The sequence below is a fragment of the Hyla sarda genome, chromosome 9 (assembly GCF_029499605.1).
Source record: "Hyla sarda isolate aHylSar1 chromosome 9, aHylSar1.hap1, whole genome shotgun sequence".
NCBI lineage: Eukaryota > Metazoa > Chordata > Amphibia > Anura > Hylidae > Hyla > Hyla sarda.
The window spans coordinates 7,625,153-7,642,980 of record NC_079197.1 but is presented as its reverse complement, the minus strand read 5'-3'; the positions used below and the strand labels follow the sequence as shown (position 1 = coordinate 7,642,980).

The following is a 17,828-nucleotide window of genomic DNA, read 5'->3' as shown; positions in this document are numbered from 1 at the left end:
AAAATCTTAATCCTTCCAGTACTTTTTAATTGCTGAATACTACAGTGGAAATCGTTCTGTTTTTGGAACACAGTGCTCTCTGCTGACATCATGACCACAGTGCTCTCTGCTGACACCTCAGTCCATTTTAGGAACTGTCCAGAGTAGGAGAAAATCCCTATAGAAAACATATGCTGCTCTGGACAGTTCCTAAAATGGACAGAGATGTCAGCAGAGAGCTTTGTGTTCCAAAAAGAAAATAATTTCCTCTGTAGTATTCAGAAGCTAATAAGTACTGGAAGGATTAAGATTTTTTAATAGAAGTCATTTACAAATTTGTTTAACTTTCTGGCACCAGTTGATTAAAAAAAAAAAAGTTTTCCATCGGAGTACCCTTTTAAGGCTCCCGGTGGGGCAGCGCAGTCACATGACATAACATTACTATGACCTTCACAATACACAAGGTGAAGGAATACTGACAGTGAAGGACAGTCCACATATGGTCCTCTTTATCCTGCATCAACCCATCCTAATACAGCACAGACACTATAAACAAAGCAAAGAAGATCATACACGCTCATTCCTACCTGACAACGACTGAAGACGTCCTTGAGAGTAACAGTGACATTGAAATGCTTCAGCACCTTCACCGCCTGCTCTCTAGCCTTTTCTGAACAGTTCACAGAAAAACATCTTCCTTCTCCAATTTGAGAACGGAGCTGAGAACGAAAAGATGGGAGAGCACTACATGATTCAGAAATCTCTGTACAGACACTGAAAAAGTAGGGGGTGATGACAAGATAACGGCTCTGGAGTATAAATGCAGGATATAACTCAGGATCAGTAAAGGATAAGTAATGTAATGTACACAGTGACCTCACCAGCAGAATAGTGAGTACAGTTCTGGAGTATAATACAGGATATAACTCAGGATCAGTCCAGGATCAGTAATGTAATGTATGTACACAGTGACCTCACCAGCAGAATAGTGAGTACAGCTCTGGAGTATAATACAGGATATAACTCAGGATCAGTACAGGATAAGTAATGTAATGTATGTACACAGTGACCTCACCAGCAGAATAGTGAGTGCAGCTCTGGACTACAATACAGGATATAACTCGGGATCAGTACAGGATAAGTAATGTAATGTATGTACACAGTGACCTCACCAGCAGAATAGTGAGTACAGCTCTGGAGTATAATACAGGATATAACTCAGGATCAGTACAGGATAAGTAATGTAATGTATGTACACAGTGACCTCACCAGCAGAATAGTGAGTACAGCTCTGGAGTATAATACAGGATATAACTCAGGATCAGTACAGGATAAGTAATGTAATGTATGTACACAGTGATCTCACCAGCAGAATAGTGAGTACAGCTCTGGAGTATAATACAGGATATAACTCAGGATCAGTACAGGATAAGTAATGTAATGTATGTACACAGTGACCTCACCAGCAGAATAGTGAGTACAGCTCTGTATAATTGTGGACATACCACTTACTGATAATATTCCAGCATTTCTGACAATTATCATACAACTGGGAATGCGGCATATTCCGTAAATGCCTTTAGGAACTATATCCTTGTTATACTCACAGTCTGGTAGGGCAAGCCGCAGGTAAGAATCACCCTCCCATCTCGCCTGGCAATCTGCAGTACATAAGATAATAACATTACTATGATAACAGGGCTAAACTTTAAAAACAAGTTGCCAAATACAACTCTGTACGGGATCTATGTAAGGATGAATTTATTATCTGGGGCTGGGGTCTTCAACCTGTGGCAATACTACAACTCTCAGCCTGCCCTGACAGCCGCAGGGGGTTGCAGTTTTAATAGAAATCCATCCTTAGAGATTGTTGCACTTGAAAGCTTTAGGGTTGTAGTCTGTGATTAGAGATGTTTTTCCCACAAACATCTATTATGGCAGACCATGTGTGTCCGAATAAAACAAGGGGCGCCCACACACCTTCAAAAGCTGTTCGTCGAATGCTCATTCAGCCAAAATCTATTCCTTAACAACAACACACATTATATGGTGGGGTTTGGCTGACATTTACTTAAAGCGTACCTATCATAGTGCAAAAAAAAATAAAAAAAAGTACATATAATTTGTATGTGTCTAGGACCTATATATCCCTAACAAATAGCAATTATATCTTGCTCACTTGCTATGTGTTCTTGCCTTGTAGAGGGGGCGTGTCCATCTCTCTGCCTCACTGTGATGACTCATCTGCTCTGAGTCTGGGAGCCGCCTGGCAGTCTGCAAGTCCCTGCGCAGTAGTTTTCATGCATACATTTTCTATCTGCTCCTAGTAAAGCTGGATGCTAATCAACATAGCTGTCATTATGTGTGTCATTCAGCTTTCATAGACTGCTGAATGTCTGATCAGCTTTGGCTGTTAAAGCATACTGGGAGTTGTAGTTTTGCATTGCAACACCTGGAGCTGCAGTGTTTGTAAAGCACTGTGTTAGAGCAGTGCTGCTTTAAGCTGTTGCAAAACTACAACTCCCAGCATGCTCACACATCCATTCTCTGTAGTTTTGCAAGAGCTGGAGGCTACACAGCTTTAAAAACAGAGTTTTAGATTTTACCCCCAGCAGTTGCAAAGCTACAACTCCCATCATGGGAGTTGTAGTTTAGGAACAACTGAAGGCTATAGTGAGATACCAACACACTTTACGGCCGGTATCCAGTATGCTGCAAAATACATAGTAGTCTGTCTGCATAAAGACAGATGACCCCCCCCCCCCCCCCCCCTTAGTGGCGTCTGTTTTCATTTTCGATTTTTTTAGTAAAATTGAATTTTTTTAAATAAATGTATATTTAAAAAAAAAAGGAATCTTATCAGTATTACTACAAAATATAAAAAGTTTTTTTTCATAATGACAGTGCCTCTTTAATGTACAAGGGGACCCCAATGTAGGGTGGCAGTAGCTTATTTTTTAATTTTTATCTTTTTACAAAGAATGGGAACCGGGTACCAAAAGACACAGACGATAGCTTGTGTTTATAGCAGGTTAGGTTATTGTCAACTGAAACTGCCAATTATGGTGGGATCAGCTGACTGTCTAATGCAGTGTTTCCCAACCAGGATGTCTCCAGCTGTTGCAAAACTACAACTCCCAGCATGCCTGGACAGCCAATGGCTGTCCAGGCATGCTGGGAGTTGTAGTTTTGCAACAGCTGGAGGCACCCTGATTGGGAAACACTGGTCTAATGTAAATGTAGGGGGAAGAGACGCATAGGCAGGTTGGATTTGTTGAATACAATGCTTATGCAGTTCGGGAGATAAGATAGATTGTAAGCTCTCCTGAGCAGGGCCCTCACTCCTCTTGTTTGAACAATTAAGCCATATTTACACGGAGGAAAATTTGAGGAATGTCTGCCCGGAAAACACGAGCAGACATTCTGCAAACAGCAAGCACTGGCACAGCATTTGTGCTAAAACTGCTCAGAAATGCACCGTGTCCATAGATGGCAATAATTCTTTTAGCGGAATCTGCTCAGAAATGTGACATGTTAAAGGAGTACTATGACGCTTTTGCTTATTAACCCTCCATTCCCGGGCTGCAAAATGAAACAAAACAAACTTTAACTCAGCTGCCTACGTTCCCCCCTTTGCTCCGATATCGGTGTCCCATTCTCCGGTCCCCGTTTTCTTCCGCTTCCTGCGGGTCAGTGAGTCAGCGGAAGAAGACAGGGACTGGAGATTGGGACACCGACATCGGAGCAACGGGGCAGCTGAGTTAAAGTTCGTTTTGTTTCATTTTGCAGTCCGGGCACGGAGGGTTAATAAAAAAAAAATAAAAAAAAGCGCCATAGTACTCCTTTAACTGGAACTGGAATTTCGCTGTGGAAATATTAGCAGTGTAAATTCAGCCGTGTGCACGGTGCAGCAGAATCCAACTGAAAACAATGAGACTCTGCTGCAATGGAATTTCAGAGGGGAACTTTTCGTCAAGTGAACATTGCTTTAGTGTGTCTTTTTTTGTACCCTCAAAATTGTAAAGTGCTGTAGAATATATTGGTGCTATATCATTAAATGTTATTATATTATTACAATGCTACCAGGGGAGTCTAGCAGTAGCTTTTTTCCCTTTAAACAGGCACACTTTACCAAGCTGAGTGTGCAGGTACATGAGTTGATTGAGAGGGATTGTAAGTATTCGCATACAGCTTTCTTATATATATGACATGAAAGGTCTATTCCTACTACAGTGTTCGTTTGGTGCATTCAGTGTTATGCCACAACATACATCAAGGTTACCCATAAACACCCAGTCACTTGACAGTGGCCAACAGAGTGCCCTTTTGGCCTCTGTCTGTATACCCCTACATACACCTCTCACATATACTGTAATAGGAATGAGCCATTATAAACAGAAAATATTTTCGTGGTCAAGAAGGACCTGAATGTGTTTCTTGTATATAAATACATGGATGATTGTTACCTCTGCTGCTTTCCTGTGGTCATCATCGTTCTCCAGCATCAAGACATCGACACCCAAGCAACGCAGGTAACGCCCCAGCCCCTGCAGCATATTGTCACAGATGACACTGAACTCCCGGGGAGACAGAGGTTTGGTCTGCAAAGAGCTTTTTGGGGGTAACGTTTTGGGTGGTGGAGTTTTCAACCTCTGGGGTAAAAAGGCAATAAATTTATATTAGTTGATTTAATGCAGGTCTCAACTTGAGTTGAGTTATGATTATTATTTTTTTTTTTTTGTTTCTGCATTTTCCTAGCAGTTTTGAATAGCATATACTAGTGAATGAGCACCTCTAAGGGGAATGTTTCCAAAACTTGGTGCCTCCAGCTGTTGCAAAACTACAACTCTCAGCATGTCCGGACAGCCTTTGGCTGTCCGGGCATGCTGAGAGTTGTAGTTTTGCAACAGCTGGAGGCACTCTGACTAGAAAACACTGTCTTTAGATATATCTAAAATATAGCACGACTGTACATTCAGATATACGTGCGATTGTTCCAGTTTATAGAACATTTAAAGGAAAACTTCAGAATAGCAAAACTTATCCCCTATCCTAAGCATAGGGGATAAGTGTCAGATCACGGGAGTTCCGATCGTTGGGACCCCCCTGGGAGAGCAGGAGAGTTGCACTCGCCAATCTCCAGCTCTATGATAGAGCTGCATGGTGTGGGTATGTTGCCCCAATTCAGAGCCGGGGCCCTATATAGGAAACTGCGGGGTCCAACCCCTGGGATCCTTAGGATAGAGGATAAGTTTTGCTATCCTTTTCTTTTTTTTTTCTCTAATAAAAAAAAAATAATAATTACATTTTTGGGGTGGGGTTGAGAGGTCACCTTTACATGGTCTTATTCAATTATTGTAAAGGCACAATCCATCCAGCAAGATAAAGTGACTCCCAAAGGTGGTCTGACTGAATGCCTGCCTAGGCTTTTAAAATGTCAAGACCCACTTCATAAATCAGAGCAGGTTTATGTTTACATTGTAGAACTAAAAGAGGAGTCACCACATGTCTGGAAACATCGTCTCTAGATGTAGCAAGCAAATACTAAAAACAACACTAGCAAGTGCGTGGAAAGGAAAATTTTAGTCCCGTTTTAAGTCTATTGGACCTCAGGCATCAGACTTTGGGGAACCCGTCTGATCATGTGAGTCTCGGAGCAATTCTCGGGCTTCAATATTGCCTGGAAAGTTTAAATGGGCACGGTCATTAAAACTCATTTTTGCTATTTCACTACATATGATAAATAAAAAATCTTTCTAATGTCCTTTGTTTAAAAAAAAAGTTTTCTATTTTTTTATTTTCCCCCCATCTCTTGCATAGACTTTGGACTCCTGCTGGCCTGTCAGAAGTCCAAAATCAGGAAATGCAGTCTGGAGTACAGAGGGAGGTGTGTGCAGCTTTAGCCAATCATAGCTCATCTCACACTGACCTGCACTGGGCTGTGTGTAGCAGAGTGAGGGAGGAAGTTCTCCCCTGTATGGCTTCAGATGATGTAACAGCCTGCTGGTGAACGCCCCTTCCCAGTCTGTGAATCTGACTGAGACTGAGAAGAAAATACAGAGCAATATCAAGGTAGAAAACTAACAAATAAAAATAAAGGCCGGGGGTGATTTATCATGATGGGGGCAGTGAACTGGGAGGATTATAACATTTAACAAGATCATGACAGGTACTCTTTAAGTGTATCCTGAAAGCCCGAGCAAAGGGAGTGGTGTTAAAAAGTCGTAAGGTATCACTATAAGGCAGAATGTCTGTTTAGCTTGTGCTGAGAAAATATATGTCTGTCCTAGATATGTCCATACTCTTACATTGTTCAGGGAATCCTTTTGGCGTGGAGATCTTCTTGCATCTTTATTCGTTGAAGCTTTGCCTTTGGGAAGTTCAAAGAAATTTGTTTTCAGACCAAACTTGTCCGGGTTATGGCACAGGGTCTCAAAGACGTCCAGTAGGCAATAGGCATCGGCAGCTGGGTAAGAAGCAAGTTAGGAAATTACCATTTGATACCAGCAATGAAAAAAAAAGTTTTTTTTTATAAATACACTCTCCATTTAAAAGGGGTACTGTAAATTTATCCCCTATGAAAAACATAGAGGTTAAGTGTCTATTTGTGAGGGTCCAACCGCTGGGGCTCCACGAGATCTCCTGCTCCGCATCCAGCTCTCCTCATGCACGGAGCGATCTCTGCGCGAAGCGGAGGTCCACATGCCCCTCCATGTATCTCTACGGGAGAGCCGGATATACACCAACCCTGTATCTCCAGCGCTCCCATAGAGATAGACGGGCACCGCTTCGTGCCATGGTCAACATAACTCCGTTTGTGGGGAAAACTGGGGCGCCGGGCAGGAGATTGCAGGGGGTTACAACGGTTGGACCCCCCATGATCTGACACTAATCCCCAATCCTTTTAGTGGATAGATTATCCTAAACTACAATACACCTTTAATGGTGTTATCCAGGAAAAGAAATACAGCAAATTTGTAGTTTTGTAACATGGAAGGTCCACAGTTTAGAGACCACAGCACTAAACCAGGTCTTCAGTTGTATCGCAGCAAACACCAATAGATAAGACTTTACATGAAGGCGATGCTACGTGAGGCTCAGTATATATACACACAGCATTAGCCACCAATGGACACCTACAGTTAAAGGGGCCAGTGCAAGCACAGAATAAACAGGGAAACCTTACACTGAATTAACATTGCACACTATGATACAAGATGAGAAATACCTGCGTAGATGATCTGATTTTCTCGTAGAGGACGCTTATCCCAATTTGACAACTGCTCCTTCTTATCCAGGGGTTTTCCCAAGACGTCCTTTACAAGCAAACTCAGCCCCTTCTCTGGCTGCCGGACGGAGTCACCTGCTGCATCCTCTAGGACATCCACCGGCCCACCGGACGCCCGCGGCCGACTGTGGTTACGCTGAATCTGTTCATATAGGAAAATTAGAAAACTTGCACATATAGGATTTGCTATAAAAATAATAATAATAAAAAAAAAATGATACACAGAAAAAAAATAGGCTGATTTTACTACAACTACATATCCATGGTGTGGTCATCTTTTATTTTATTTTATTTTTTTAAATAAATAGTGCATCACCGTCTCAGTAGAGTCTATGAGAGTCCCAATGATAGATCAGATATTCACAAGTCATAAAACACCATAGTAACACACCAGACGTTACTCTCTTACTTGCTTATGCACCTCGCAGAGGTCGACCGTATTGTGCAGCTCAAGTCCTCGAAATCTGGCTTCAGTCGCTTCCAGGCTTTGAAAGTCCCCAACCATCCCATAACCTACACAAGGACATAACTAAGGGTTACATGATTCTCAATGTTTTTCAGTGAAAGAAAAGACGCGGACGACTTGCAAAAATTCCGACCATGACATGTGACAAACTCTGAGAGGGGAATTTATTAAGGCCTTTATTGCTTGTGTACAAAAGTTGTAAAACATTTAGCCTTGTGTTTAAATATTTCGAAATCTGCACTGATCAAGTTATTTTGCCCAAAAAACTGGATGGGGCCTGGCTTCAGTGGTCCGACATGTATTCTATTACCTATGCCAAATAATTGTCAAAGATTAGGCCTGAAATCTACTACAGTTTAAAGCTGGTGTAGATTGTAGTCAGAAGGCGCATGGACAGTCAAAGAAGAGCCTCCTAAGGTCATGTTCACACACTGTAACTGTTTTTTAGCTGTAATTGTCTAAACATTTAAGTAAAAGTTTTCTCACCCAGTTTCTTAACCTTGTTGGAGGAGAACAGATCCTTGATGAATGAGACCAGTTCGGAGTTCCCTTCTGAATCGCCGTCTTGGAGCAAACTTGAATGCAAAACATCCAACAGGAAGACTTCATCCTTCAATGCCAACTGGATAAGGGACACATTCGGCTTCCCCAGTCCACCAAATGATGGTCTCCACTCCATGTCCACCCCCACGATCTGTCCGTCCTAGAAGACAGCATGTAATGTCTCTTTAGTTATGTCTTAAACTTCTAACAAGTCCACTGACCTCTGTTCTACAAGCTTCCACCTTTCCATTGACTCTCCCCTTGGATGCAGAGCACATAGATTGCGTCTTAGGCTTCAGTGGAAACTCTTATTCGGTGCAATTATAAATCTGTCTTCAGTATGCTCCCCCTAGTGGTGGCTGTTGGCAACCAAAATTACAGTACCGTGGTGTCAGGGAGGATTAGAGCAACGTATGGCCAGCCTAAAGGAGTTAGGAAAACCTTCTCTCTCTCTCTCTCTCTCTCTATTATATATCTATATATATCTATATATATATATATATATATATATATATATATATTTTTTTTTTTTTTTACAAGACCAATATTTTTGTTCTTTGGGAGATGAGCCACCACTAGAGGAGCCTGGCAACAGCTTATATCAGTGTTAAAAAACAACAACAGGGAGGGGAAGAGTGTTACACACAGCAGGAGTGTGGAGAGATGGGAGAGAATACATGGAGCCTCACCAGGTTCAATGGACACATACCTGCAACATATCATCATATGAGGCTGTAGATGAAGGAAAGCAGATACTAGACCCCTGTTTCCCAACCAGGGTGCCTGCAGCTGTTGCAAAACTACAACTCCCAGCATGCCCAGACAGCCTTTGGCTGTCCGGACATGCTGTGAGTTGTAGTTTTGCAACAGCTGCAGGCACCCTGTTTGGGAAACACTGTACTAAAGCCCTCATGGTTAGCATTTATTACTGAGAGGACACACTAAATGACAAGAATCTGAATCTAGAAGCAGATTACAAGCTGTTTATGGGGGGGGGGGGGGGGAAGGTTCTAAAAACCTATGAAGGAATAAAGATTGCTGACTCCGAATTAGTGTAACATTTTGCATTTAGCTGAAGGTTACCCCTACTTGTAAATATTTTTTTCAATTTTAAAGTTGTCCATAACCTTTAAATGGGCGCTCATTAAAAATTTTTTTGCTATTGCACTCCTTATGGTAAATGTACTTTGTTTTAAAAAAAAAAAAAATGAAGTTTTCTATGTTTTGTGTTTAAAAAAAGCTGCCACTAGGTGTCTCCCTACTTGTCCAGAGCTCATCTCCCTTCCCCCATCTCTTGCACAGACTTTGGACTCCTGCTGGCCTGGCAGAAGTCCAAAATCAGGAAATGCTGAGGGGGGGGGGGGGGAGAGATGTGCAGCCTTATCCAATCAAAGCTCATCTCACACTGAACTGCTCTGGGCTGTGTGTAGCAGAGTGAGGGAGGAAGTTCTCCCTTGTATGGCTTCAGATGATGTCACGCCTGCTGGGTGAATCTGACAGACTGAGCAGAAAGTAGAAAACTAACAAATAATAAAAATAACGGCAGAGGGTGGGTTATCATGATGGGGGCAGTGACCTGGGAGGATTATAAAATTTAACAAGATCGTGACAGGTACCTGTCATAAAACCATATTTTCTAAACTAACTGAAATTATATTCACTAACTACTCCTAACACATCACCTGTCCTAAAAAAAAAAAAATCCGAGCTTTAAAAAGCTCTGTATCATACCTCTTCCCTTGCTCACATTGTGTGAGCTCCTGGCAGGAGAAAGTGGGCGTTCCCTAGCAGGCGTGACGTCAATGAAGCCTGCGAGAGCTGTGCCTCACCATGCCCCACATGCACTTCCCGAGTTTGGACTTCTGCAAGTCCGAGTGGAGACCAAATTAACTGTTTGGGAGAACAGAGCCACCGAGTGGCCGTTTTTTCAATCACATTAAAACCATATAAAAGGTTTAGAATTTTAACAGCAGGTAAATAGCAAAGTGTCTTATAATAACATAAGGAACAATATATTAAAAGTTTCGTTTGATGACAAGTACTCTTTAAGGTTATCACTACTTGTATGTAAAAATCATTTTTTAAATTTTAAGGTTGTCCATAACCTTTAATCTAAAGCGTACGGCCAACAATATTGTACATGGAAGACCAAGTAATAGAGATATGGAAGGAATCACTGCTCCAATGCTGACAGCTTCATACATATCCTGACCCTCGCCGTGTAAGTACTAAATCTCCCCATGTAATGAATGATGACACAGGAAAAGGGCTCATGTTCTGAAATTCATCATTCAGGACATCACTAGGACATCTTCCCATCACCTTCAGGACCGTGTCTCTGCAGCCGGACAGTTCTGTGCGATTCTGCAGGAAATGAACTTTGCTCCTGGGAATAGGAAGTTGGTAAAAGTGGTTTCTTCTCGCTTGGGAGTCTTCAGTGTTATTGTCGCTCTCCAACAGCCTGTAACATTGAACAGAGTATATGATGGGGGGGGGGGGTCATTCATAAAAAGTATTATGAAACAGAAGTAGGGAAATAGAAGAGGACAAGAGGAAAGGTGAAACATTTGGGATGTGTACAAGTAATGTGACAGAAGGGGAAGGGGATTAACTCCTAGGTTGTGGAAAGAACTTTTGGTAGGACTCCAAAAACTCTAAATTGCACAAAATGCAGTATCAGGAACACTATCTATGACATATTCCCCAACATAAAGCTTTCCAGCTGTTGCAAAACTACAACTCCCATCATGCCCTGAGAGCCTACAGCATTTCCAGACACCCTCAATCAGTGATCCCTGATATGAGAGTCTCGACTCCCAGCATTCCCCCAGCTAGTGGACTTTCTAAACACCCTCCAGGTCAGCGATCCCCAATCTGTGTGGGACTAGCTGTTGCAAAACTACCACTCCCAGCATGCCCTGAAAAGCTACAGCTTTCCCAGACACCCCATAAGTCAATGATCCCTGATCTGTGAGTCTACAACTACAACTCCCCACATGCACAGACACAACTAATACCGTATATACTCTAGTAAAAGCAGAGTTTTTCAGCAGGATTTTTCGTGCTGAAAACGCCCCCCTCGGCTTATACTCGAGTGAACTCTCCGCCTGTCAATCCCTTCATCAGTGGTCTTCAACCTGCGGACCTCCAGATGTTGCAAAACTACAACTCTCAGCAAGCCCGGACAGCCATCGGGCATGCTGGGTGTTGTAGTTTTGAAACCTCTTGAGGTCCGCAGGTTGAAGACCACTGCAGCCTTCGTCATCATCCAGCCCCCCCCCCCCCCCCCCTTTGTTTTGTACTCATCCCCCCTCGGCGGGAAGTTAGGGTGAGCTGGTCCGGGCCATCTATGCTGCAGGGACCGTGCGGTGCGGATGGTTCGTCGTTGCAGGCTGTCCATTTTCACCGGGGGGGCCTCTTCTCCGTGCTTCGGGCCCGGCCCCGGAGTAGTGGCGTTGCCTTGACGAGGCCGCACAGGGACGTTCATGCGCAATGTCCCTGTGCGTCGTCGTCAAGGCAACGCACTAGTCCGGACCCGGAGCGCGGAGAAGAGGCCCCCCTGGTGAAAATGGACAGCCCGCAACGACTAACCATCCCCACCGGACGGTCCCTGCAGCATAGATGGCCCGGACCAGCTCAATTTAACTTCCCGCCGAGAGGAGGTGAGTACAAAACAAAAGGGGGGGGGGGGGGGGCTGGATGATGATGAAGGCCGGGCATGCTGGGAGTTGTAGTTTTGCAACATCTGGAGGTCCGCAGGTTGAAGACCACTGATGAAGGGATTGACAGGCGGTGAAGATGAAGGGGGGGGGAATGATGACGGGGGTCTGGATGATTACATGGGGGGGATGATTTATTTCCCACCCTAAGCTTATAGTCGAGTGAATAACTTTTCCTGGGTTTTTGGGGTAAAATTTGGGGCCTCGGCTTATATTCAGGTCGGCTTATACTCGAGTATATATGGTAAATATTTTGGACGCCCTCCAGATCACTTATCCCCAACCCATTGCTGTGATATACAATAAAATGAAGTAACACAAATAAGGTAACATAATAAATACATTTCTATTGTTGATGTAAGATAGGGCCAGGGACAGTTGTCAGAATATTGGGTGGAATACATGGACCGATTGGTTCTTATCTGCAGATACATTCTAAGTTTCTTTTGCAAAGCTACAACTCCAAGTATGCCCGGATAACCTCCTCCAGACACCATGTAGGTAAGCAAGGCATTCAGGGCATGCTGGGAACTGTAGTTCTGCAACAGCTGGAGACCCACCTTTATTGCAGCTCTGCTAAAACACAAACTTATGACACCTTTGCAGAGACTGGAGGTGAATTATGGGAATTCAGAATTTCTACAATATTAATTGGACTTATTAAAGGGGTACTCCGCCCCTAAACATCTTATTCCCTATTCAAAGGATAGGGGATAAGATGTCTGATCGCAGGGGTCTGGCCGCTGGGTCCGGCAGGAGACGTCACTTTTCATTAGGCACAGTCTGTCTGCTGAGATTTAGAAGGATTTTGTAATTACACAATTAGCGGAGGGTGATGAGATCCGCCAGATAAGACAGGCACAGATAACACTGGCATTGTGCACTGCAGCCAATTGCCAAATCAGGGACTGACGGCAATAAACCCAGGATGTGTATTAGTTCCAGATGGAGTCAGGAGACAATTGGAAATCTGCAGATAACATCAATTACATAGAGGGCAGGCGAAAGCACAGAGTATAATGGTGAATTCACAGGAGGCTGATAACCCCTTTAAAGTGAAGTCTCAGTAGTACGGAGCATTCACTTAATGGCAGACATATGTAATAGGGGCGGCGGGTGATTTTCACAACTTTGTGCAACTTTTAAAAAATTGATGGTGGATCATTGACCGGCAAAAATGTGATCTGTCAGGCTGGATTATTTTGACCTGGGATCAGCTGAAGATATCAGTGAATGGCAGGATCAGTCAAATCCAGTCACAATCTGTACTGTACTTGGCTTTCTCCGGCAGCTTCCATAGACAGTGAATGGAGCAGAAGTGCATATGTATAATGGCTGCACCATTCCAATGGGAGACTTAGAAAACCATTCTTAAAGGGGTTATCCACGAAAAAGCTTTTTTTATAGATTATATATATATATATATATATATATATATATATATATATCAACTGGGTCCAGAAAGTTAAACAGATTTGTAAATGACTTCTATTAAAAAATCTTAATCCTTTCAGCACTTATGAGCTGATGAAGTTGAGTTGTTCTTTTCTGTCTCGGAAACTGCCCCATTTAGAAGTAAATGCCCATAGCAAACCTCTTCTACTCTGTGCAGTTCCCGAGACAAGCAGAGATGTCAGCAGAGAGCACTGTTGCCAGACAGAAAACAACAACTCAACTTCAACAGCTGATAATTATTGAAAGGATTAAGATTTTTTAATAGAAGTAATTTACAAATCTGGAGCCAGTTGATATATATAAAAAAGTTTTTTCCTGGAATACCCCTTTAAAGTGGTACTCTGACAAAAAAACATCTTATCCCCTATCCAAAGGATGGGGGATAAGATGTCTGATCGCAGGGGTCCCACCGCTGGAGATCGCAAGGATCTCCAGCAGTGGGACCCCTGCGATCAGACATCTTATCCCCTTATCCTGTACACAGAGCAAACTCTGCTATGTGCTAGATGACTGGTGACTACAGCCGTGTCTATGGGAGGAGGCATGACGACTACGTACTAGCCACCACGCCCCCTCCCATAGTCATGAATGGAGGGGGCGTGGCATGACGTTTGAAGTTTCCGTGTTCCGAACACCCAGTAGCAGGACCCCCGCGATCATACATCTCATCCCGTGTCACCTTAAAACTAAGTTCAATCTGCAGACATCATGATATAGAGTAGGGGGAGCTGAGCAGATCGATATATAGTTTATTGGGTAAAGTTACAGGATACTGTACATTTTTGATTCATGTAAACCTCAGCTTATTCTGAGCTACGTAGTAAAAAGGGGGGTCCTACTGCGTGATTGACATCCATGTACAAGTGTGGATATGAAGAGCTGTCAATCAATGAGTAGAACCGTCCACTAAAGAGATTTACATGAATAAATGGTTATAATTCCCCTTTTCCCAATAAACTATATATCAATCTGCTCAGCTCCTCCTGTTCTAACATTATGCCCACACAGACTGGATGGCATTTTAGGCTACTTTCACACTGCCGTTGTGCCCCGTCCTTTTTTCAGTTTTAAACGTACGTTGTTGGGACGGGGCACAACGAGCAATAATGGGTACGATGGATCCCATTTACTATAATGGGGTCTGTCGGGTGCCGTTATTTTGTAGCAGGAGAAAAAGACGGCACTTGCAGTAATTTTTCTCCCGCTATTCTCCCCGTCTCCCCTGACGGCCGTCACACTGCCGTGTCCTAACAGCAGTGTAAAAGAAGCCTTACAGGGGGTTCCAGGAGTCTGACCCTCAGGGATCATACGCTTATTTTGTAGGTGATGTGTTATTGGCTGGCATACACCTTTAAGGCGAGTGGGACCCCTGTGTGTTCATTGAAATTGCAATTTTGAGCAACACCTGTCAACCATCTAATGAGTGCGAGGGTGTTCCGACACCCCCAAAAGGCACACGTCGGGGAAAAGAAGGATTAGGCATGCTGAATTTCACCATGCCCACTCCTTTTGTTATCGCCTGGCAGCAGCTTATTCCGCTGTCTCCATTGAACACACAGGCACACTTGGCCGAGGCATGTATATAGCGTAGTCAGCTGTTTGCATAAAGTGTTATAGGTAACTATAGGTAACATGCAGCAAACAGTTCAGTTTTTTTTTTTTTTACTATGGTACAAATACAACCTCCAGCATTGTCTGCAGAGAACCCAGGAGCTGCGTCCCCCCCCCCCCCCCAGTACAAGGCTTATTTTTATCTGGAGGGGAGACATGGCTGCAGACTTGTTAGGATTGATATTCCCAGGACTCAGGAAGAAAGTGTCTTTCAGTGCTTCTCATGGGAACTGGACGGATTCCAAACACACACAACACTTTTCCTGTGAACTCATGCGTGGCAGTGAATGTGTTAAGTTGTGGATTGCTGCTTCTACGGTTCTCAGACAGACAGGTAAACTTGTAAAAAAAAATAAAAAATCTCCCCAAAAAAATAAATAAATCATGACTCTTTTGAGGATCTCAGCTTCCCACGCTGCACTATAAAGGGGGACATACAGGACCGGTGCGGGGCTCTCAGCACTTGCTCTCTAAGGTCAGTTGTGCAAACACCATGTAGCATTTTGTGTATCTGGACAAGTCAATATTTGTGCTGACTATTTAGCGATGGTGTGCATTTTCATGCAGAGTACAGAGAGGATTCTGATCCGGATGAGTCCAGAGTGCCAAGTGGAGTTGGTGGTACGTATTTACAATGTGGCTTCTCACGCCCTGGCCCCGGCACCTGAGCGATGGGAACCTAGTTTGGCACACAGGATGTGAGGATCCTTCTTTGCTAACTGAGCTCACTAAGTGCATTTAGTTCTCAAGCACGTGAGAGTGTTCTCACGAATACGCCATACGGTTACGGCCGGAGAGCCATAAGTTGGGGTACATTGCTATAAGAGGTTATCCTGTGGGGATGATATAATGCTAGGATAAGGTTAAGGTATATATCATATATCCTAGCAATATGCAAATGCTTCATAATAGCAAAGGCCGCTGGCTAAAGTGCAAGTTACTTTGGCCAAAACCAATGATTTCAGCAGTTCAGTCGACCATCTAATGCAGTGGTCTAAAACTGTGGCCCTCCAGATGTTGCAAAACTCCCAGCATCCCAGCAGACAGCCAACGGCAGCTAACTTTCTGGCACTGGTTGAATAAAAAATAAAAAAGTTTCCAGCGGAGTACCCCTTTAAAGCATCTAAAAGACCTGGAATCAGGTGTAGGAGAGGGCTGAGATCTCCCTTACCTCTCCTGTATAGAAAGGTCCTGGAGAATATCGGCCACGTTTCGAGGGAGAGTTTCTTTGGGCATCTCGAATTTAAGAGCCCAGTACCCGGCTGTTTGCAGGTCACTATACCGACACAGCAGAGCGATGCACTGCTCCTGCAACCAGCGATTCTGCTCAACCGTGTTCTGCAAAGTACAAGAAGAGATTGTGAATACCAGAGGGTCTATAAATCAGAAAACAGAGAAAAATCTACAAAGAAACAGCGGTTTAGTGAAATATCCGATATCTCTAAGTTCTCTGAAACTATCTGACAAAGTAAGTTGCCTGATCAGCAATTCTAACACAATTCTATAACATTTCTTCCCTGGGATGAAAATAACCAAAGATGTTATACTATCCTTCTATACAATAAAGCATAACAAATATATATATCCTAGAATCCAAATAAGAAGTGGCATTACCTGCACATGGTCAGCCCAGTTCTCATGAGTCATTGTTTTCTGGAAAAGAGAAACATCGGATATTATTCCTTGTGTTGGGAAAACTTCAATGGAGAAGCCTCTAAGGCCACAATACCATTTGGACGGCACAGTATGAATATCCCTATTCCATTTATTATAATAGACACTTTAGTACTTGCTAATGTTTTTCACAAACAGGTTTAATGCTCCACACTCTGTATTATACTCCAGAGATGCACTCACTATTCTGCTGGTGAGGTCACTGTGTACATACATTACATTACTTATCCTGTACTGATCCTGAGTTATATCCTGTATTATACTCCAGAGCTGTACTCACTATTCTGCTGGTGAGGTCACTGTGTACATACATTACATTACTTATCCTGTACTGATCCTGAGTTATATCCTGTATTATACTCCAGAGCTGCACTCACTATTCTGCTGGTGAGGTCACTGTGTATATACATTACATTACTTATCCTGTACTGATCCTGAGTTATATCCTGTATTATACTCCAGAGCTGCACTCACTATTCTGCTGGTGAGGTCACTGTGTACATACATTACATTACTTATCCTGTACTGATCCTGAGTTATATCCTGTATTATACTCCAGAGCTATACTCACTATTCTGCTGGTGAGGTCACTGTGTACATACATTACATTACTTATCCTGTACTGATCCTGAGTTATATCCTGTATTATACTCCAGAGCTGTACTCACTATTCTGCTGGACATCTTAGGAAACTGGGGGATGAATCTAGTTTATACAACATTGCTATATGTGATGAGGTCTATATGCAGTGTATAAAGGTGAACATACTCTTGATGTATCTGTCCATTATGCTAAGCCCATTTCCACCCAGGCTGCCATTAGTCCCATTGTATCCTTCTAACCCCGGCTCCCTATTCGTGCATACATATGAGACATACATCACAGCTCGACATTCAGACTGCACTTCAGCAGCTTCATAAATAACGTTTTATGTTCTTTGATGGCAGCGGGAGGTGCTGGTCCCACAAGACATGGACATATAGATATGTAAAGAGAACAGACTGCTGTGTTTGATCCGTAGAAGCAGCCAATGAGCGGACACCCGTCACTTCTTAGTCTTATTTCTGGGCCAGTGAGCTGACACTAATTTCTA

The 17,828-nt window shown here is 43.2% G+C and overlaps 1 protein-coding gene across 4 annotated transcripts in view; it reads right to left on the bottom strand.

Annotated features, from left to right (window-relative positions):
• The window catches only part of EXD3 (exonuclease 3'-5' domain containing 3), a 243,628-nt gene that overhangs the window by 137,922 nt on the left and 87,878 nt on the right, over window positions 1–17,828 (bottom strand). For all 4 annotated transcript variants that reach the window (XM_056537736.1, XM_056537734.1, XM_056537737.1 and 1 more), the window contains 10 exons: window positions 16,676–16,714; window positions 16,233–16,399; window positions 10,599–10,737; window positions 8,220–8,436; window positions 7,677–7,780; window positions 7,208–7,409; window positions 6,288–6,445; window positions 4,446–4,631; window positions 1,587–1,640; window positions 567–698 (listed from right to left, as the gene is read on the bottom strand). In XM_056537736.1, coding sequence (XP_056393711.1) covers window positions 567–698; window positions 1,587–1,640; window positions 4,446–4,631; window positions 6,288–6,445; window positions 7,208–7,409; window positions 7,677–7,780; window positions 8,220–8,436; window positions 10,599–10,737; window positions 16,233–16,399; window positions 16,676–16,714 — 1,398 coding nt within the window. The remainder of the gene's footprint in view (window positions 1–566; window positions 699–1,586; window positions 1,641–4,445; window positions 4,632–6,287; window positions 6,446–7,207; window positions 7,410–7,676; window positions 7,781–8,219; window positions 8,437–10,598; window positions 10,738–16,232; window positions 16,400–16,675; window positions 16,715–17,828) is intronic.